Raw genomic sequence first — 22,267 nt, forward strand, 5'->3', positions numbered from 1 at the left:
GCGCTCGGGGCACCGCGAGGCTCCCGGCGATCCCGCGCCCAAGAATTGACGGGAGGGTCGCTCCGGGAATCTCCGCTCAGTGGGCGACACGCTCGGCCGGGACCAAAAGGCAAGAAAAATCGAGAGCACCGGAGAGAAAGCAGCCCACCGGGTTCCCTAGTCGCCCCCTTCGGAGCTCCGACTACAGCCCGGCCGCCGCCGCCGCCGCCGCCGCCGCCGCCGCCGCCGCGCTCCCCTGCCGGAGGCGTCCCCACCGCCCCACCGACTCAGTAGCGCGCCTCCTCTACGCTCTCGCCCCGCCGGCCGCGCAGCTGCATTTATAGAGCCGCGCGCCCCGGGGGCGGGGCCAGCGCGCTGGCGGGGTCGCCGCGCGAGCCGAGCGGAGCGGGGCTGGGCGCGCGGGCGGGTGCGCGGAGCGAGGCGGCGAGGGCGGAGGCTCCGGGCGGCGCTGGAGGGAGGGTAGGGGACGGTGGGGGGGGAGGGTGGGGGAGGGCGGGGAGCCGGGCAACCCGGGCGGACGGGTGGGCGGGGGGTCGGGAGTGGCCAACCAATCGGGCGGACGGTGCCACCTCAGGGAACGACGCTCGGGCCAATGGGAAGGGCACTCCATTCCGTCAACGCCGTGGGTCGGGGTTCTGAGAAAAGAGAGCTGAGTGGGAGTCGGGCCAGGCTGGTGTGCGCCCTAGGGAGGGGAAAAGAGAGGGAGAAGTTCCCGGGAAGAACTGCGGGAATGTGCGGCTGGAATTCACTCTCCCCCGGCCCGGGCTGCTGGGGAGGGGGCGCCGGGCCCTGCCGGAGGATCTCCTGCCACCCCTCGCAGCAGCGCGGCGACCGGGGACCCTCCGCCACCCAGCACTCCAGCCCGGGGATTCCAGTGCCTTGAGAAGGACGCCGTTCGAGAAGGCACGATCGTTCTCCTCTGTATTTTCCCTCTCAGGCTCACTATTCGCCTTTTGACAATCGCCGAAACCATCATGATGGAATGGAGTGGAATGTGCAGCCTTTCCGTTTTCCTTTTTTAAAAGGTTAAAGCTTAGCAAGAAAAAGGAAAACCACACACACACACACACACACACACGCACGCACGCACGCACACACACAAAGGAAAAGAGTGCCGAACGCAGATTTTTGGTGAAGAGACAGGCAAAGAAAACAAAAAGAGTCCTAAGGTTTTTCTTTTACCCGTCTAGATGCACAAGTGGGCTCAAGAAATCCAAATGCCTGAGAGCATTAAATTAGGGCACGTAAATATTAAAAATGCATGGGCACGGAGTATTTAAAATTCCACCATGACATATAATATTAATCCGTTTTATGTAAAATTCATACCTGTAACTTAATGTAGGCCATTAACACACAGCCCCACGTGTTAGTCTAAGTACCCCGCTTTAAATAAGATGCTAAGAATGTCCAAAGTCTCCTCCTTTTGCAGCAAAGCATTAAAATTCACACTTCTAGTCCCTGGAGTCCTGCTTGGACCACACCCTGCAGAAAGTCTGTTAATTAAGGACGTTTCTGTGATGTCTGATAGAAAAGCTGTCCTTTAAAGGTTCAAATAGAATTGCACAATGAACTTTGATAGGACCTGGTGTGTGTGCATCAAGGCAAAATTGAGCCCTTCGGTTGAGACATGAGCTCAAAGAGTCTCTGGTCAATGGGGTTATAAATTTTGAGTGTCTTCAGCCTGCAAACCCCCCGCCTTTAGACACACTAGAAGATGGGTCACCTCAAGAATTTTCGTTTGCGTGCATGATATAGATTGGTGCCTTCATTTTTACAGATCGTCAGGAGAAAGAGCTATGGACCTTGCCTCTTCCTGTCCACCCTCTGCAAGGAAGCTTTCCCTCTCTCCCAGCACTGTAATACCTGCATCAGGCAGGTAGGTATTTTGTTTAGCCGCGTGGGTATTTTATAACTATTGCATGACTATTTCCCCAGAGCACATTCCTTTTTCCTGACGAAATGAGGAGTAAGTATTTAATGCTGGTTTCACAGGAAGATGCAACAACCCTCCTCTCCCATGATCCTTATACATTACTGCCTCTAAGAATTGTGTCAAAACGAGGGACATTCTCATTCACTTATGTGCATACCTACCTAGATGGTCCACAGACAGACTTGCCAAGAGAACAATTGTAAAACCCCAAAGAAGACTTTCTTCTAAATACAGGCATAGTTTTACATATTTTTAAAGTAAATAAACACAGAGAATATTGTCATTTTAGACAGAAAGGTGGGCAAAGAAGCACCAGTGGGCATTAGCTACTATGTGGGAGTTTGTGATATCAGCACAGATGATAACAGTAAGGGGATATTAGGTATGAATGCTTTTGTTCCACTGATATTTTTTTCTTTGCTAGAGTTTTTTTTTTTTTTTTTTAATGTTTAAGAGAGAGAGAAGGAGGAAGAGAGGGAGAGAGAGAGAGAGAGAGAGAGAGAGAGAGAGAGATACAGCACTATCAGGGGAGGGGCAGAGAGAGAGGGAGACACAGAATCCGAAGCAGGCTCCGGGCTCCGAGCTGTCAGCACAGAGCCTGTTGTGGGGGTTCGAACTCACAAACTGTGAGACCATGACCTGAGCCGAAGTCGGATGCTCAACCAACTGAGCCACCCCGGAGCCTCCGTTTGTTAGAATTTACCAGCTGCTCGAATATTTAAAACCTCAGATTTTTTTTCTGGCAAAGTTGAACTATGTTAACATACCCAGGGCACACTCATTTCAAAACTTTACAGATCGTAAGTTGATTAAAGCTTAAGTTTTTAATCTGTGACGCCAAGAAACAACATATCCATCTCTCCGGACTTTGCTAAATCTCAGGGAGCCATACCCTGGGTGTGACAAGTGCCAAACAAGTGCCAGAGTTTCAGGTTTTATTGGAGTAGCTGTGTGTTACTGGCTTCATGTCAGAATAGCCGGGGTTACCTTGGAGGCTAAGTTCAAAGGAATGTACCCTGGCCACATGATCGAGAACACCCAGGAAAAATGGGATCCCCTGAATCCTGCCAGCAGAATAGGCATAAGCAGTTATTATGTTCCTCGTTTTTGAAGGTTGGAAGATATTAAACAATTAAAGGCTAGGAAAGCATTCTCCAATGGAAGAAAAAAAAAAAAAAAAAAAGAATCCAATCCTGTGCTTTTTGGCCTACAAAACCTGACCGTCCTAGGAGCAAAGCAATGTATGTTTTTGATTCTTAGACACCATCACTGGCATGACGTCAAAGCTGAGGTCATAAAAGACTCCCGTCACTGGTAGTTCAAACCAGAGTTTACTCAGCAATTACGGGATTTGGGGAAAACTTTGCAAGCTGCATTATTTCTACCGTGTGGAGAAGGAAACTCTGTTTCCCACGACTCTTACATCAAAATGCTTCCCTTGCCCTTGCGAAAATAAGATGGGCTAGCCAAGAGCCCTTTGCCACGGAAGTGCTACAGGCTCCCAAAATGTTCCTCTGAGGGATCCCGGAATGAAATAGTCCGAGGAAAATTGCTGGGGAGCCCTGGTGACCAGAGTCATGTGTACACCCTTCCTTCAGACAAAGAGTTCTGCAGCCCTTTCTTGGGATGCTTTCTAGATGCTAATCAGACCCTTGCTGAACTGCAACCCCCAGGCTCTTAGAATTCACAATCGCCCTGTGTTTACATGAAGCCAGGGTATCCGAGCATATTGTGCTATTCAGTCCAAATGCCTTTTTAGGACTTGATACTTCTTTCCCTATGGCTTGCGGTGAAGCAGTGGGTGGGCTCAGACACACAGATAAACACGAGCGTTCCCATGCCTTGCTGCCTCTGAGGATGGAAATGGTCACTGAAGGAGGCACATACATTTTTTCCAGGCATGAGGAACCCGTACGTCCTCTGCTGCAGGACTGTCCCTTGCTCCAAAGAGTAAACTGGGCAGTGTGGCAGTTCAGGCTCAAGGCTGCTTTATCTGGCACTGACTGTTACAGACTTACTTCTGCTACCCTTGGACAGCTAATACCAGTCCCGGAAACACTGATAACCTTTCGATTTGCCCAGCCTTGGAAAAGGCTTATTATAAGAAGGGGACATTATATATTGAACATAGCCTAGCAGATGTGGCCATCAAAAATGCCTCCTTCAGGAATTTTGAAAGGTAGTCTGTTGAAATAAGAAGTAGCTGATTTTGGGAAGAAACAGGTAGCATTTGTTTTTACTCTAGGAGATATAAAGAGCGTGGGCTGAAAAGTCAGAACGCCTGGGCTCCAATTTTGGCTCCTTGGTTTAGTTTTATATCATTAAGCTGGATTTTTAAACTCTTGTGCCTCTCATATATGAAATGAGGATAAAAACCGTATCTACTTTATGAGGTGTTCATATATCCCTCTATATAAACTTGTGTCTAATTCTTAGAACAGGATCTGGCACTTAATTAGTGTTAAACTTTATTATTATTTTTGGTAAATATTATTTCCCAGTCGGTGGCTTGTCTTTTCATTTGTTTAACAATCTTTTGAGAGCACAGGTTTTTAATTTTGATGATGTTCATTTTATCAATTTGTTCTTTTGGTTTTGAATCGAAGAAATCTTGGCATAACCCAAGGTAAGGAAGGTTCTGTCTTGTGTTTTTGTCTAGATGTTTTATAATTCTTAGGCCCAGTTGGTTTCATAGAACACAACTTATGCAGCCACACAGGGTCCCAGGCTTGGTTTCATGCCTTGATGTTACCATCTTGAAATTCTCAGCAATTTTGAACAAGGGGACCCGTGTGTTTTCATTTTGCACTGGGCCCACAAATTACGTAGCCAAGTGCCGGTTTTAGGTTGTATGTTTAGGTCTGTGATCCATTTTCTGGTTATTTGCGTATGTAGTTCGAGATGTGGATTGAAGTTAATATTGTTGCATACGCATGTCCGGTAGACCCAGCACCCTTTGTTGAAAAGACAATCCTTTTTCCATTGGGTCGGCTTTGTACCTTTGTCAACAATTGGTTGTGTACGTGTATGGTTCTATTTCTGGCCTCTGAATTTTGTTTCTTGGGTCTGTTTGTCTGCTTTTACACCACACTTGCTCGGTTCCTATAGCTTTATAATAAGTCTTGAAATCAGGTAGCGTGAAGTCATGTAGCGCTCATTGACTGATCCTTCCAGCTTTGCTGTTCTTCATCTCAAAGCTGTTTGGCTTTTCTGGGTATATGTTGCATTTCCATATGCTTGTTCAAATCAGTTTGTGAGTTTCTTAAAAAAAATATATATATAAAGAGCATATACCGAGAACATATAAAGGTCTCTCAAAACTCAATAGTAAAGAAGGAAAAAACCCAATTAAAACGTGGGCAAAAGACTTGACCAGACAGTCCACTAAATAAGTTCTACATGTGACAAATGAGCACAGGAAAAGAGGCTCAGTATCACCAGTCATTTGGAGGATGCTTCAAAGCTACTATGAGATATCACTACACACCTGTCAGAACAGCTAACAGTAAAAAAAAAACCAACCATACTAAATGTTGGTGAGAACCCAGAGCACCTGGAATTCTCAGCACTGCTGGTGGGAATGTAAAATGAGAAAAACCACTTTGGAAAACAGTTTGGCAGTTTCTGAAAACAAAAACAAAAACATACGCATACCACGTAACATACTATAATTCTGTTTGGCGTCTATCCAAGAGAAATAAAATAATATATCCATAATATATCCAAGGGCCATGTAGGGACACAAGAACAATGGGTATGTTTATTATCCAGATGGTGGTAATGCTGATGTCAAACGTATCAAGTTGTGCGATCTATGTATCTCTATCTCTCAGTGTATCGTATGTGGTTTTACATTTATGGCAGTTATATCTCCATAAAGCTTTTAAAAAGTATTAATTTTTAAAATGAGCACTTGAATCTTAGAAGAGCTTTTTCCATGAATCCACCAGCTTTCATTCTCTAACTTCTGTAAATAGACATTTGGTAGTCTCTCTCTCTCTTTGTCTGTCTCTCTCTCTCCCTTAACTTCTGGCTCGTAGTGCTGGCAGGGGTCACAGCCTTAACCGAATGCTGGTGAGATACCCTCCAGAGCAGGCATGAGGCATGTGCGATTTGATGTTTCAGCTGTCATGGTTATCCATTAACATATTCAGTCTCTTGCTGGAAATGGACTCTGCTAAAACCATATCCACTCCTCCCTGATTTGTATTGTTCTCACGTGGCATGGATTTGAGGCTCCGAGGAGGAGCTCTCGACCTGATGATTTGAAAGACTTGCCTTGTGCAAAAATGAAAGCTAGGTTCTGGGCTCTCATCTCTGTGCTCCGCCCCAGCTCCAGCCTCTGCTGACTTGGTTGCTCCACAGTGGCAGCTGCCTTCGGGCAAACACACACTGGATGGGGAAGATAAGAAGCTTCCTCCTTCCATATTCAGGATGGCTTACCGTTTTCTCCTCTTCACCCTTTCTGTCTCAAGAAAATAAACAAATCTAACAGGATTAAATGCATTCACTTCCAGAGCAGGGAATAAAAATAAATCTCGGTTGGCACCCTATTTTTGCCTCTAAAATCCTATGGCTCGGTCTATTAGCCTCAACTTCCTCATCTGGCGAGAGGAGGCCTTTCTAGGGAATGGAGACAGGATTAGCTGCTTTGAAAGCCCCAGGAGAAAGGCAGGAGGTAAACAATAGGGGGCGGTAGACTTGTGTATCATAGATACTCAGGGCCCATTGACGTCTGTGCCATTATTGAACGGGCTTGAATAGGTAAAATGGTCATAAAGATGCCAAAGAAAACAAGTTCTTGCTTTAGTTCAATCTTTAGGAGAGAAATTCAAGACAAGAATGGTATGTATGTATGTATGTATGTATTTATCAGTTAAAATTCATCCCAATAAATACTGATTGTATCTGTCTGCTACATCCTTTGAGCAGGTAGTACCACAAGGGAAGTCACTACTGAGATGTGTTCTACTCACAGCACAAACTGGTGCCAGATGTATACTGATGACGTCTTTCAGCTCCATTTCCCTTTCTCTGCCAGTGAATGCAAAACAATCCCCTGGTATAGAAAAAGCACACTTAACTGTATTTCAATTACTTAAAAACACTCACTAAACGGTACTTTGCTTCACGTCTTCGATCTGAATGCTGGACATGAGCCCGTCACAGTAAATCTGCCTTTGCTTAGGATGTTGATATCTAGGTCACCATTCCTAAGAACGGACACAATGTTCAAGAAACAGTTGCATTTTTTTCCCCAAAGAGGAATTTTTGAGACATTTTTTGCAGATCTCACACAGTTGTCATTGTCGTTGGATGGCTCACGATGTCCATGAACTATATACCTGCATTGAAAAATGGCCCCGGAATGTAGACAAAACAGTATGAAAACTCACTTGCATATGAAATAATTGAACTAGTACATTTTCTGTTAGCAAAATATGTGCCACAAAACACTAGAGGAATTAAAGATGCACCATTAAAGGAACAAGGGACTGAGTTAACTCTGAAGTTTATCAACTTTGGTAACCCTATGTGAAAATAGTCCAGTTCAAACAAAACCATCCCTTTGGGAGGGATTATAGTTAGAACTATTTTCCCTTGAATAGAACTAAATGATATTTATAATCTTTAAAGACTAAAAGCCTTAATGAAATACTTTTTCATAAAAGTCTCTTTGACAGAATAATCTAAAAACTTGATAAAACATTACATAATAGGGGCACCTGGGTGGCTCAGTCAACTGAGCATCCGACTTCCGCTCAGGTCACGATCTCGCAGTCTGTGGGTTCAAGCCCCACATGGGGCTCTGGGCTGACAGGTCAGAGCCTGGAGCCTGCTTTGGATTCTGTCTCTTTCTCTCTCTCTCTGCTCCTCCTCTGCTCATGCTCTGTCTCTTTCAAAAATAAACAAATGTTAAAAAAATTACATAATACTAGTTGGTCCGAGGGAACCATATTTACCATTTTAAAAACGTCTTCTTCATTAGGTCACCATCAATGTATGATCATCCTTGTTTGCCTTCTGTTCTAAAAATGGGTACGACTTATATTATCAGGAAAATTAAGACAGTGACTGTGACATCGTAATAATGCTACATATATCATCTTTGAGGCTTTGGGGAAGAAGATTGGAGTTGTGAAGTTGTATGATATCCAAGTGGCTTGTTGAAAAGGCTTTCACATTGGTCATCAACCCACTGTTCTGTCTTTATCAGGGATCTGCAACTTGTACTACATAAAATGAGTTCACCCTTTAGCAGATTATTAAATGGGAAAGTTTGGCGGCTACTCACATTGTCCATCAACAGTCTTCCCAGAGCGGCCAGCTCTGGATCTCTGGTGAACACGGCTGGAAGAACAGGAATGCTTTCGTTTCATCCAGCTTCTAGGAAAAGCATCCTAATATCCCAAAGAGATGCATGCTTAACATTTCTATATGATGCATTAAATAAAACCTAACTCTTCAGCCTTATTTTTGACGCTCTTTGTCAACTAATCTTTCACCAAAACTGTTTCGATTCAAGTCGACTCGGGTCAAGACTACAAAGCACGTATCGTACATTTGTTCTATGATGAGACCGTGTTTAAGATACATAAGTCTCTTGCCCTCATGGAGCTTGCTGTTGACATAATGGCTTAAGCAAATTAAAAATTAATTAATGAAATACAACGCATTCTGTGTGATAGTTCAGGCCTGTTTATGGGCCACACTGGAGGCCAAAACCAGAGCCTGAGGCAAAGGAAACTTGGAAGAGGAAGAGTTACTTGAGCTGGATCCTGAAAGATGACTTCATCAGTGGTGAAGGCTTTCCAGGTGGTGGCAACAGCAGGTGCAGAAGCTCGGAAGGGTGAAAAGCGAGGGTCTTCCTTTGCCGTTCTTTCTGCTACTGTTCAAACACTCAACTTTCCCTGCTTTACATTCCACTCGACTTTCTTTTCTCATCTCATCCTAGTCTTCCCATTGACACCATTTTTCATTTTCTTTACTTCCACTCTACAGCCGCCAATTCTTTCAAAAAGCATTATAGGACTTGGTACAATATGGCTTCCACATCCACGAAGCCATCTGTCATTAATTCCCCCACTATAATTATTTCAAAGCAACTTTACTGGTTTCCCATTTTATAAGCAAGGATATAAAGATCGCAGTATAATTCAGAAACTGCAGAAAACCATAAAGACGAAAATAACCCATGCCTAGAAATAACCACCATTGATATTTCATTGTGCATATTTCCCCACGAATACGGATATTATTTCTTGAGCCAAGATTTTTAACGTGCAATATGCACTTCATGGAAATCTAAATTTCACTTTATATGGCATGGGTGTAGTTTCCTACCCATAGTTACTTGTCTTGGTCATCATTTTTGTGGTCGCATAGTATTCTATTATGTGGCTATGCCACAACTTCTTTGACAAACTATTATAAATACGTTTATTGTTTCCAACTTCGGTCTGTGATTTCTCATCACATCTGACACCCTTATTTCAACTCCACAGTACATGGCGGATTGCATCTGTCGGCATGCTACGGTGCAGTTCTCTTCAGGCTATGTTGGATTGGATCTTCAGCTGCCAAAAGCGTCTTAAGGCAGGGCCAGTTCCTCCTTTGGCTATTTTTTATGAGTCGGTAGAGAGATTTATTCATATAGAAGTGCTCAAGTGGCCCCTCAGGTGGGCTGGCACAGTCTCCTGGGGTGACATCCTAATGAAGAGCTGCTCCAGAGTGACCGGCAGATTTTGCACATACTCAGGAGGGGCTGGCTTGTCGAAATGCAAAGAGGTAGGGTTGGCGCCAAGTAATGGTGGATCCGCTCTTCAGAGACCACAGAGATCACTGGGTCAGCTGACATCCCAGGAAGGTTCTAGTTTACTTAGCAAAAAGCTTTAGGAAAGCAGCTACAACTTTGAATTATGCGTTTGCTGGGTATTTCTCCAGGGAGGGAGGTGGGTAGAAAGCAGAGCATGTGGTCCGCAGGGGTGAGCACTGGAATTATGAGCACCATGAGTCAAACCATGTCAGTACTTCTATTACCGCTGGTTCTCTCTCTACTCAGCGTTCCGTTCTAGGCTGAGACTCTCATCCCTTCCTTTCCACTCTTTATTTTCTTGCTCTATCACCTCCTACCCCCCGAACTTAAACGCAGCTACAAAGAGTGACGATGAAGTTGATGTCCCCTCTGCACACCGCCTAATCATTCTATTCACCCACGTTGACCCAAAGCCTTCTATTCCTCCAGGTCAAACCAGTCTTCTTTTGAAGTCTGCAGTGAGCATCCTACTGTAACCCGGTAGCAGAAGATAAACTGCTTGCCCCATTGGTTAAAATGTAAACAAGGAATAAGTAAATAGAGAAAAAAACATTTTTATCAAGTTTCTTTTTGGAGATTCAGGCATTCATTCATTTTATTGAATAACCAAGCACAGAACTATGTAACTCAAGTAGGTGTAAGGGTCCCATTCAACAATATGAGTTTAGAAATGGCTATTATAACAATGCCACCAATGTAATTGTTTATTTTGGCAAATTTTGTCTTGGAATAGAAGTGTCTTTAGTACAAAAATGATTCTTTATTTTCTCAATGTAATATGATTAATGTTTTAACTTGATGAGACAGCAGTTTTACAACCCGGGTGGTCAGAATTCCGTTATTTAATTTCTGAGAGGACACAAAACAGCAATAGCGCAGCACTCTTTTTCATCCCGCCTTAGTGTATTTGCTGAGCCATCAGGCTCCAGATGCATCTTTACATCTGTCCTGCGGAACTGAGGAAGAGTGGTTATCACTCTACCAAAATGGCGGCACTACGGTCTTTACAGCAGGCGTAACAAGGGATCTCTTCCTTCCTTATGATTTGGGTGACCTAAAAAAAAAAAAACAAACCAGTGTTATCTGTTTTACGTCCTGATCAAACTTAAATTGTTTCAAAAAATGTGAAGAAGTGTTGGCCACAGCTGTATCTCTTCAGTTCTTGTCAGTACCTTTCCAGATTTGAGAGGTGGGTAGGCCCACGGAGCATGTACAAGAGACCATTTCTAAATCAGCTTGCTAGTGGGATCCAATATGGCAGAGGAGGGAAATTGGCTGAAGGTCTCCCTGTTAGTTCTCAGTCCCTTAGCATGAATAAAATCACACCTCTAAAACAATATGGCTTTTCCTCTCGGACATTTAATTTTTCTATTTCTACCAATGATTGTAACATGCTAACTAAAGGCTATTTTACAGCCGGCAGAAGAATTTGGATTAGTGATTGGGAGGTATCTGAGCACTAACAGAGCAAATAAATTTCTAAGAGCAAACTTTTCAAAGATCACGGAGAAACTAAAATCTGAGAGGTGGGGCAAGAATCCAGGTCTGACATTTAGGAAAGTAAATACAAGGAGGCAAAAAAATATTACAGGTGGTATTTTGAACCAATGAGCTATTGTAATCAGAGTCGCTAGCATATGACACAAATATTTACTAGATAAACACATAGAATTTTCCCTGTATTCACATATTTAAAGCAGAATATAATGATCTGGGTGGAAGGTTGCAGTGGAAAGTATCTATCTAGGTCCCTTCCAAATGTAAATGTCTGTGATTCCCTGGCATTCTTCTGTCATTGTGCATGCTGTTCCTTCTTCATTTGAAATCTCCAGTTAGCTTTGCAATTATAGTTTTAGTAAAATGCTTCACTGGTCTTCACTTCAATGCCTACCTAATACCACTCACTTCAGTACAGGCAGCAAAGAGATAAACAGGTACCTTGATGATGAAGGTATTTGGCTTATGCCAATAACAGAAATATCTCATCTTGCAAGAGATACAGCACTTATTTCAAAGCATCCTATTTGTTTGGTGCTTGCCTTGTACATTACCATCTAGTCCCAGAGTCTCATCTGTAACTTGGAAGACTTTTATATTCATGTAGTGGATATATTTTTGAAACACAAAGTATGAGTCTATATTATCAGTTCTGATTTCCATAAGTCATCCAAGAAAACTAGTCTCATTACTCCACAGTCCTATTGCACAGATAAATCCTGGTTATCTTCCCCATTTTTATCGACTTTTTTTTAGTAGAGTCTATAGTTGGAAACGATATGCAACAACTCACCTCATATACCACAGCACATCATTGGACTCATCTTCTAATTAAAGCAGGGAAATAAATAGCCAGTTTCCCCAGAACGATGTCACTTGGAGGTCACAGTTTGGGGCAAAGCATGCATTCACTCGTTCATCTCCTCAAGTACCAAAGGATTCAAACCTGAGGAGGCTTGAATCCATTGTATTATCATTCATTCATTACCTACCAATTTGCACTAGGTCCTTCTATCTCCTCTGGAGATTTCAAGTTTTTCTTTCTTTCTTTCTTTCTTTCTTTCTTTCTTTCTTTCTTTCTTTCATATTTAGTTACTTTTGGGAGAGCACAAGTGGGAGAGGGGCAGAGAGAGGGGAAGAGAGGATCTAGAGTGGGCTCTGTGCTGACAGGCTGACAGTAGTGAGCCCGATGTGGGGCTAGAGCTCATGAACCGCGAGATCATGACCGGAGCTAAAGTTTTGTTTAAATGTTTATTTATTTTTGAGAGAGAGAGAGAGAGAGAGGCAGAGAAAGAGAGAGAGAATCTCAAGCAGGCTCTGCACTATCAGCACATAGCCTGACGCAGGTCTTGAACTCTTGAACTGTGGGATCGTGACTTGAACCGAAATCAAGAGTTGGATACTTAACCAACTGAGCCACCCAGGTGCCCCTACTCCTGTGGAGATTTAAATCTTTATAATCATAATATGTATTTCATTCCTATCAGTAAGTTCTAGAGAATTATACTCTGCAAATATGGGTTACTTTAAGGATGAGGTAAGATCAATCCTTCTTTCACTATCTTAAAAATTATTGGCAAAAGTGATGGCATCGATGAAACATGGGAGGGATTAAAAGACTAACTCTGTTCCTAAAAGTTGGTGTCCAGAACGATCTCCTGCATACTTTCTTTAAATACAGATATCTGAGAACCATCCCTACCTTATCCAGCTTCAGGTGATTCAAATGCAGTGATTCAAGGACCACATTTTGAAAAATATCGGTCTAATCAACAGTGAGTATAATAATAAATTAAAAAAAAAAACACACACCGTACATATGGGATGTCCTCAAGCCTGTAGGTAAAGATAAATGATTCAAGACAGAATTTTTCGAGAGTTAGATGTTCAGAAATTTCAAGGAGTTGACACACTATGAACGGAAATAAACTGGAGAGGGAACAAAGTGGAGACGGATGTCAATGATGACATGACAGCATATAGACGCGACCATTTACTGAACTGTGACTATGCACTAGGCACTATGAAATGGCATCACATATAGATATATCATTAAATCTTACAGTTCTGAGAGGTATCTCAAAATGAAGGACTGAGTAAAACTAGTTAGCAGTTGCAATCAACAGAGTAAATGTAGATTAGGAACTTTAAAAGAGAAAAAAAAAAGGTGAATCAAAGACATTGATAATCTGAATCTATAACCATGTCAATATCCTATGTATTCATTTTCAGATATTGGAATACAAACCATGTAAATACTAGCATTCATGTGCATTCAAGTTTAGAATTAAGCCAGGCATTAACCATGGGGGTGAAATGTTAAAAAAATAACTATAAAAAAAAAAAAAAAAAAAAAAAAACCAACATGAGCAGGGTGAACTGGTTCTCCAAATATAGACTCTCAGGAGTGAAAGGAGTAGCATTTACCCAGCCAAGTTTCCCTTTGCAGAACTCCCAGTACAGAGTAACCACCGTGGCAACATTGACATTGCCGTTTATTGCAGCCAGCGGAGGGGAGGGTGGAGCCCTTTTTCGGACAATGAAAATGCTTCACAGAGTTTGGTGAGAACAACACGAGCTCACTTCCCAAAAGATCTCAAAGTTCAACAAGACTATAAGTCCTGAAAAACATGTTACTGACTCTAGTATTTATTTTAAAACCAAAGTTACACGTGGCATCCTTTCCTAAAGCTGAACTATGTAACTTCTGTAATTATAAGTTAACTGAAGATAGATTCGGAGGGCGCAAAGTGTCGGTTACGCGAGATGAATGAATTCTAGAGATCTGCAGATAGAAGTAAAGCATAGTACCTGTGGTCAACAATGCATTGTGTAGTTAAAAATTCACTAAGAGGAAAAACGTTACGTAAAGTGTTCTTATCACACACACACATACTGCTACTACCACTAAATAGTAATAATAAAGAAGGAGGAGGAAGTTTTTGGAAGCGATAAATATGTTTATGGCATAGATTGTATGATGGTTTCATGGATGTACACTTATCACCAAACTCATCAAATGGCTGTACATTAAATACATATAGCAAACAAGAAAAAACTCAGCTAATTGGGGGAGGGGGCTGTGATTTACAATTTGCAAGATATTCTGAAAAATTCCTGGATTGCCGGCTCTGGAGAAGTGATAAGGCCAGCACAGTAAACCTCAGTCCTAGCTGTACCGCCAACGGGGCCAAGCTCATCTGATCTTTTTGCCTTTACTTCCTGGTCTGTCCGTGCAATGAGAGGCTAGAACAGCTTGATCCCTAAGGTTCCGTGCAACTCCAGCATTCCATGCTTGTGATAATTAATTAATTTGTTCATTTGGGGTGTAGTTTCCAAAAAGAGTTAGGTTGCGAGCCATCGTGACTTACCTTCCTGAAGAATAATAGCAAAGCCTTCAAGCTAATTAAAAAAAATTTTTTTTAATGTTTATTAATGAGAGAGAGAGAGACAGACAGAGTGTGAGTTGGGGGAGAGGCAGAGAGAGAGAGGGAGACACAGAATCCAAAGCAGGCTCCAGGCTCTGAGCTGTCAGCACAGAGCCGGATGATGCAGGGCTCGAACCCATGAACCGTGAGATCATGACTTGAGCCGAAGTCAGACGCTTAACAGACTGAGCCACCCAGGCGCCCCTGCCTTCAAGCTAATTTTTAAGTAGTGGTCAAGGGGATATTGAGAAACATGGTGGAGAGCCTGTGGCTTCTGTGTTGACACCATTCTATAGGATAAAAGGACAGGTGGGCAGGAAGCTGCTGTTATAATCCAGGCTTTGACCAGGTTGATTCAGTAGAGGTGGTGAGAAATAATTAGATATAGTATTTTGAAACTTTGGCCTGAGGTATTGGCCTATGGAATGAATGTGGGTTGTGAGAAGAAAGAGAAGTGAAAAACTTCTGTAGTTTTTGATCTTAACAACTGGAAGGATGGAAGTGACATTTATTGGTGGAGAACTCCATGTGAGAAGCTGGGTTGGGGTAAGAACAGTTCAGTTCTGTGCATCTTCAACTGAAATAATTGCTAAACATCCAAATTGCACTGTTGGGTAGGTAATTGAATATCTAAATGTGGAGTTCAAGGGAAATGTTTGTGCTGGTGACGTAAATTTGGGAGTGATTGTCTTCACATCAAGGGTGTGTAAGCCAAGACTGGACGCCATCTTCTGGGGAGAGAGTGTAGCTAGAGAGGGCCGGTCCAAGGATCATGTTTTGTATCAGTGTTCAAAGGTTGGGGAGATGAGAAAGGGGTAGAAAACAGTGTGAGAAGGGTGGCCACTGGAAAAGGGAGTCAAAGGAAGAAATAATTTCAAAGAGCAGGGAGTGCCTTAGGCAGGTCAAATGCTGTTAACTTGGTACAGACTGGAAGAAATCTCACAAGGGAAAAACCCACTAGAAATGGGAGCTATTTTATCTACCTCATCGTCCAGGTTATCCTTTGTACCCTGGGACAGCAAGCATAGAAAAAAGGAAACCTTCTTAATTTGATGTATTCACACGGAAACATGTGCGTTTGCATAAAAAAAAAAAAATTACCACCTGCTTCTAAATTTAGTCTGTGAGGGTACCGTATAGTAACTTCTTCCAAGAAGAGACTTTTGTTCTCTGTTTTCAGTGATTTGATGGGTTGATGCAGCTCTCCAAAGAGCCTGCTTTCCAACTGGTAGAAGGCATTGTAGAAAGATATTTGTTTTAATCTCTGAGTAAGAAAAAAACTTTCTCTCTCGTTCTTACTCATCATTTCAATGTATTCCTGGATTTCCTTGTAAATAGGATACACAAAATGAATGAATGAGCTCTAATGGAGTGCCTGTGGATTAATGGATACATTCTATCCTCAGTTTGGCACAGCTCTCTGTGGCATGCCCAGGGCACCTCGGGCACCCTCTGCAGCCAGCACACGTGACACTGAGGTCTGTTATTTAGAACACCTTTTATCTGTCACCCTCCTTTCAGCTCTGTCTAGCCTCATCAGGTGTTTGCCAGGTGTTCTGTGAGGTCACCTGTATTTTTATACTTCCCTGACTGTGGGCAGGAAACAGCTCTGAGAGCCACCCCAAAACTCTGGTTATGGGTCTGCTCTCCTCACTTGTCCATTTGCTTTGTAGGGGTCAAACAAAATTCTTCCCATTTGGGTCATCCCTCTAGTCCCTCCTCTCTTTGATCCTTTTTGCCTGTGGATTTGAGAACCACATATATGAGCATGATATTTTCCCAAATTCTGGGGAAGAGTGATCTTCTTGGTGGCTTCGGGGAGAAGAGGCCCCTTTACTGGCTTGTGATCTTTGGAAGAATGGATCATTTACTAATTTTATTACGTTTAAAACTTTTTTTAATTTATTTTTGAGAGAGAGAGAGAAAGTATAAGTGGGGATGGGGGGGTGGGGGGTGGCAGAGAGAAAGAGAGAGGGAGACACAAAATCTGAAGCAGGCTCCAGGGTCTGAGCTGTCAGCACAGAGCCCGAGGCGGGGCTCGAACTCATGGACCATGAGATCATGACCTGAGCTGAAGTCGGACACTTAACCGATTGAGTCACCCAGCCGCCCCACTAACTTTATTATTAAACTTAGCTTCTCTACAATGCAGATTATACAACCAGTTTTGCTAATTATCTGAGTTGTCAAGTCACTGGATGTTTAAAATGTTGGTTCTCAATTATGCAGATTGTATTTGTATAGGCACAAACCACGGGAGTAACCTGGTAAAACACGCTTCCTGCTATGTTAAGCTGTGTATTGTTTACCTGACGTTCCCTAGAAACATCTGCTTATCATAACATAATTCAGCATTTCGTTCTGTTTCCACAGTCACCTTAAATGCCACATAATGACAATACATTGAATGTTTCCTTTCCCCCTTATTTATCAAATTAAGTATTCATTTATAACAATAAAAACAAAATAATGCTTTGTCTTTACTCTCTGAATTTTTCACAACTTGAATTCCACAACATGAAACATGAATTACTGGTACAAAAAAAGAAGAAAAGAAAAAAAAGAAAAAGAAATACACTGCCAAAGAATTTCTACCGTAAATGTTTTATATTTTTTGCTGTCCTTCATTTAGTGTTATTATTAAAAGAATATGGCTTACTTCCCAGTGACATTTCTAGTTTAATGAGGGATCCTGGGAATATCAGTTCTAGGTGAAGACAAGAAGCATAAAAAACAAGACACGTGAATTTTCCCGAGGATACAAATACAACGGGTGATGGGTATGAAGGAGGGTACTTGTGATGAATGCCAAGTATATGGAAGTGTTGAATCACCATACTGTATACCTGGAAACAAGTATCACACTGTATGTTGACTAACTAGGATTTAAATAAAAACTAAAAACAAACAAGCAAATACAAATACAAAATCTGGTCAGTTTGGAAGGCAAAGAGAGCACAGAAGGATGTTTGTAAAGGAAGCCATCAGTACCCTGCATTTTAGGGGTGGGGGAGCTAAGACATAGCACGTTGCAGGATTATATCATGGGTCAAACTCTGAGTGAATTTGATTTCTCTGTAGTTGGTAGGTATGCTCTGAACATAATTCTTCTAACACTCCAACTTTTTTTTTTTAAAAAACATCAACTTTTTACTTGGAATAGTTTTAGGTGTACAGAAAGTTGCAAAGATAGAACAGAAGGTTCCTGTGTAGCCTCTACTCAGTTTCCCCAGGTGCTAACATCTTACAAAACCGTGGTACCTCTGTGATGATTAATAACTTAATCTTGTTATATTACTATTAACTACAGACTTCTTTTGGATTTCACCAGGCTTTTCAGTAATGTTCTTTTTTCTTTCCCCGGATCTGATCCAAGATACCGAATTGTGTCTAAAACTCCAACTTTTGAGGAAAATTGGGACCAGAGTTAGAGCTATAAAGACCTCAGACCTAATGGACAGTGGCCGAGATTTAGAATCAGGAATAGTAAATAGAAATAGCAAAGATGGAAGCCTGGGAAAAACCTTGACTTCAAGGATATAACTATCATTATGTTTTATTTCAAGGCATTTATATTGGTGATGTTACTGTCAGGTCATCTGGTATTTTCCTTTATTATCAGAACTTAATGAGGGTTCTTTTAAGTCGAAATGTTGAAACAGCTATTTGCTAGGATACACTCCTGGATTTAACTGAAGAATAGTATCTCAGAGATGTAGCAGTATCATCTAAAGGAAAATGTGTATATAATACTCTGAGATATAATCATCTTTTTTACATAGGTAGTACTTTGTGTATTTCATTTCCTTCCAATTTATCTATTCTCCCTTCACCTCTAGCTATAGTAAGCATCACGATGTTCCTTTTGATTCATTCATTCACCCCCAATAGATATTGGGAACATCTCTGTGCTAAGCACTGAACTGAGCTCTATAGACCTCTCGGTCTTTTAAGTGAACCCAGATCAGGGTCGCCTGGGTGGCTCAGTCGGTTAAGCATCTGATTTCGACTCAGGTCATGATCTCACAATTTGTGAGTTCGAGGCCCGTGTCAGGCTCTGTGCTGACAGCTCGGAGCCTGGAGCCTGCTTCGGGTTCCGTGTCTCCTCCTCTCTCTGCCCCTCCCATGCTCATGCTCTGGCTCTCTCTGGCTCTCAATAATAAATAAACATTAAAAAAAAAAAAAAAAAAGGAACCCAGATCAGATAATCAGGCTTTACTGCACAGTGGGCAGTTGCCAATAGAGGTATTTTTAGAGTACTGTGGAAGGAAGCATAGAAGCCATGCATGGGACAGAGGAAAACACATGCAAATGACATGGAAGCGTGACTGGATGTAGGGGAGAGGGCTCGAAATGACAATGGCCTTGGATATCAGTTGAAGGGTCTGAATTAATTGTGGAGAGGATGGGAAACCAATGATCGGATTTTGCTTTGGAAAGATCAGCACAGAGAGTGGATCAGCTAGAGGAAAGAATTTGAGGCAGGGAAACCAGAGGGAGCTTTGGGGGAGTACAGTTTACACAAGAAACCATAAAGACCTCCTTGCTCTTCTCTACCTAACACCTAAATCATCATTTTAAGGGCAGATTGAAATGCTACTTCCTCTGTGAAGCCTTTTATTTTTTCTTCCTACTCTTCAGACGTACCTAGTCCCTCCCATTGCTCTTTGTTCCTAACTCAAATTATAATATTCATCATGGAGTGTTGCAAAGATTGTTTTTTGTTTTTTTTTTTTACGTCTGTCTTCCTACTACATGAGCTTCTCTGGTTCAGGACCTGTGTCTTATTCACCGTGGCATCTTCAGTATTTAGGACAGTGCCTGGCATAGGGTGCCTGCTCAAATGTATTTGATGGGTGAGAGACAGAGTGAATACCTGCCAGTCACGGATAGAACGCATGAGAAAGTTGGCCTTTCCTCCCAAACTGAACATTCACTATCACCCAAATTAATTTTTGCAAAATTCCATGCACAAACATTTAATTAGCTCAATTGAGGAACCAAGAAAATGAGACTCAATTAAAGGACAAATTGTAAGTCTTTAAGCAATTGATATAGATTAGAATTGCATGGTCATGATTGAGAGAATCAAAATTTGTGAGTTAGTAAGTAAGAAAGAGATGTTTATGGATGCAAACTTGTTGCAGAATACATTACAAAAATGATGTTGCGTGATTTACCTCAACTATATTCTGTGGACAGAAATTTCTTTAGTTCTGAGGGTTATCAGTGGGGGTAAGCAAAATATCTGTTCCTGCTGGGTGCTAATTTTCTGGGAAAGGAACTTGATTTAGCCTTTTTGGATCCTTGTTGCAAAACTATAAACAGTCACTGGAAGTAGGGGTCACAAAAGTAAATGTCATTAGGGGCCAGGCAAGTAGCAGAAATGAACAATGGCGACTGGTGTAATAAACTAGGCTGTCGGAAAGCCTTGTGAACTAGAATCATGCCTGATCCATCTCAAAGTGACAGCCCTTACTCTGATCAGCAGATTGCTAACATGCAGGAAACTTGGGTCAGTTTACTATAACTTTTATATTTTTATGAGAAGCCAAATACTTTAATTTTTACTGGAAAGTGTATTTTTATATTGATAATAAATAATTAAAAAACACAACTGACACTGTCTGGTTAACAGACTAGGTTGTTTTGGACCTATCTTCCCACCAAGAGCAGCTAGAGAAGCCAGACTAAGTAATACAAAAATTACAAATCTAAAATCATTGCAGAACCAGCCAGGCATGAAGAACTGTGAGGTCAAGATCTAACAGAGTATGAAAGTCCATAGAGGTGCACCTGGTATCTGGGTTTCCTTTTCCCTAAAAGTAATTGGGGATTCTTTCCTTTTTCTTTTTTTTTTTTTTTAATGTCTATTTATTTTTGAGAGAGAGAGAGAGAGAGAGAGAATGGGGGAGGGGCAGAGAGAGAGACACACACAGAATCCAAAACAGGCTCCAGGCTCTGAGCTGCCAGCACAGAGCCTGATGCGGGGCTCGAACTCACAGACCATGAGATCATGACCTGAGCCAAAGTCGAACGCTTAACCGACTGAGCCACCCAGGCACCCCAAGGTAACTGGTGATTCTGAAGTCTGTGGCTGAGATGATACAAACTGAGAAAGCTTTCACAGATTCATGGAGGTGGGAGACCAAAAATTGGAGGTCACAGTTTGCCAAGGAGGAGGATCTTGGTAAATACCTTAGGCAGTCAGTTTGGACCCAGAAAGGCTATACCCAGAAACAACAGTGAACAGAAGCTCAATTTCAGATGATGTGTAGAGGTTCCTAGTGCTCTTAACCTAGCTGTCTAGGAAAAGCATATGCATGTTGTCTCTGGAGGAATGTAGCATCGTTCAGAGTCTCTTGACAATTTCCATATACAGTGTCTGGTGAGCAATAATAACCAGGCAAACAAGGTGACAACATGCCACCAAACTCCAGAAGAAAAATAGACAAGAGAAATAGACCCACAGGTGATCCAGATAATAGAGTTTTCATACATAGACTTTAAAACCACCACCACTCATATTGTAAGAAGTTAAAAGGCAAGATGAAAAATGTCTACAGACGACTGGAAACAATAATACTGAACCACAAGAAATTTAAAGAATTAAAACTTTCTGAGCAATGGAAACATATACAGGAAATCAGATTTTGAGTACTACTATAAACATTCTGAGTGCAGTGGTAGCATTATGGTATCAGTGCAAACACTGCAGATTGCTCTGGTTTATGATATAGCATGTAGCACTTGGAAAAAGTAAAGAAATCTTTCTTTATGGACCAGAAAATACAGCAAAGATTATAGATCAAAAAAGGTAAGGGCATTGATGAAGTTCAATTAGCTTCAATAATGAGTTCGATGTTCAATAACTCTTACAAATATGAATGAACTTACCAACATCTCCAATCTAAAATCATCATTTTGACAGGGAAACGTGGAGGGATAATATAGGAGGTTCCATAATCTACAGGATCAAATAGATCTAGGTTTGACACTGGGTCTACTTCTACTAGGTGGGCGTGGGGGGGGGGGTGACCTTGGACCAGTTACTAAACTCTCTGTCACAGTCCTCATTTCTAAAATATAGGTAATAATTAATTTGTTAAAGTTGTGAAGAAAATTATAAAATGTATGTAAAATTCCCAAGCACAGTAGACCCATAGAGTAGGCACGGTGGCTCACTCATACAGTTGTTGGCACAGATAAGGTCTCCACCCAGTCTTTTTTCCTCTCTCTCTCTCTTTTAAGCGTATTGATTTATTTTGAGAAAGAGAGAGATAGAGAGAGAGAAGCAGCAGAGGAAGGGCAGAGAGAGAGGGGGCCAGAGGATCTGATATGGGCTCTGAGCTGATAGCCAGAACCCGATACGGGGCTCGAACCCACAAACGGTGAGATCATGACTTGAGCCAAAGTCAGACACTTAACCAACTGAGCCTCCTTTTTAACCCAGGTGCCCCTTTATTCCTCTCTATATGACCTAGAGCTCTTTCCACTCTGTTGCCTGTAATAACATTTATTTCTTCGTTCTCTCCTTTTACTAATTCCTCTTGTTCATTTTAAGAGAGAAATGGAGAATCCATCTCATGT

The 22,267-nt window shown here is 42.0% G+C and overlaps 1 protein-coding gene and 1 long non-coding RNA gene across 2 annotated transcripts in view; both read left to right on the forward strand.

Annotated features, from left to right (window-relative positions):
• Positions 1 to 22,267, forward strand: part of LOC132666683 (uncharacterized) — a 47,094-nt gene that overhangs the window by 1,621 nt on the left and 23,206 nt on the right. Inside the window, exon 2 of the mRNA XM_081795697.1 lies at positions 1,781 to 1,879. Within this exon, the coding sequence (XP_081651823.1) occupies positions 1,781 to 1,879 (99 nt within the window). The remainder of the gene's footprint in view (positions 1 to 1,780; positions 1,880 to 22,267) is intronic.
• LOC132666684 (uncharacterized) lies at positions 12,898 to 13,880 on the forward strand. The gene is made up of 2 exons (XR_009604787.2): positions 12,898 to 13,024; positions 13,699 to 13,880. It is a non-coding gene; the product is annotated as an uncharacterized LOC132666684 (long non-coding RNA).

This window comes from Panthera onca, chromosome B2 (genome assembly GCF_046562875.1).
Source record: "Panthera onca isolate mPanOnc1 chromosome B2, mPanOnc1 haplotype 2, whole genome shotgun sequence".
NCBI classification, from domain to species: Eukaryota; Metazoa; Chordata; class Mammalia; order Carnivora; family Felidae; genus Panthera; species Panthera onca.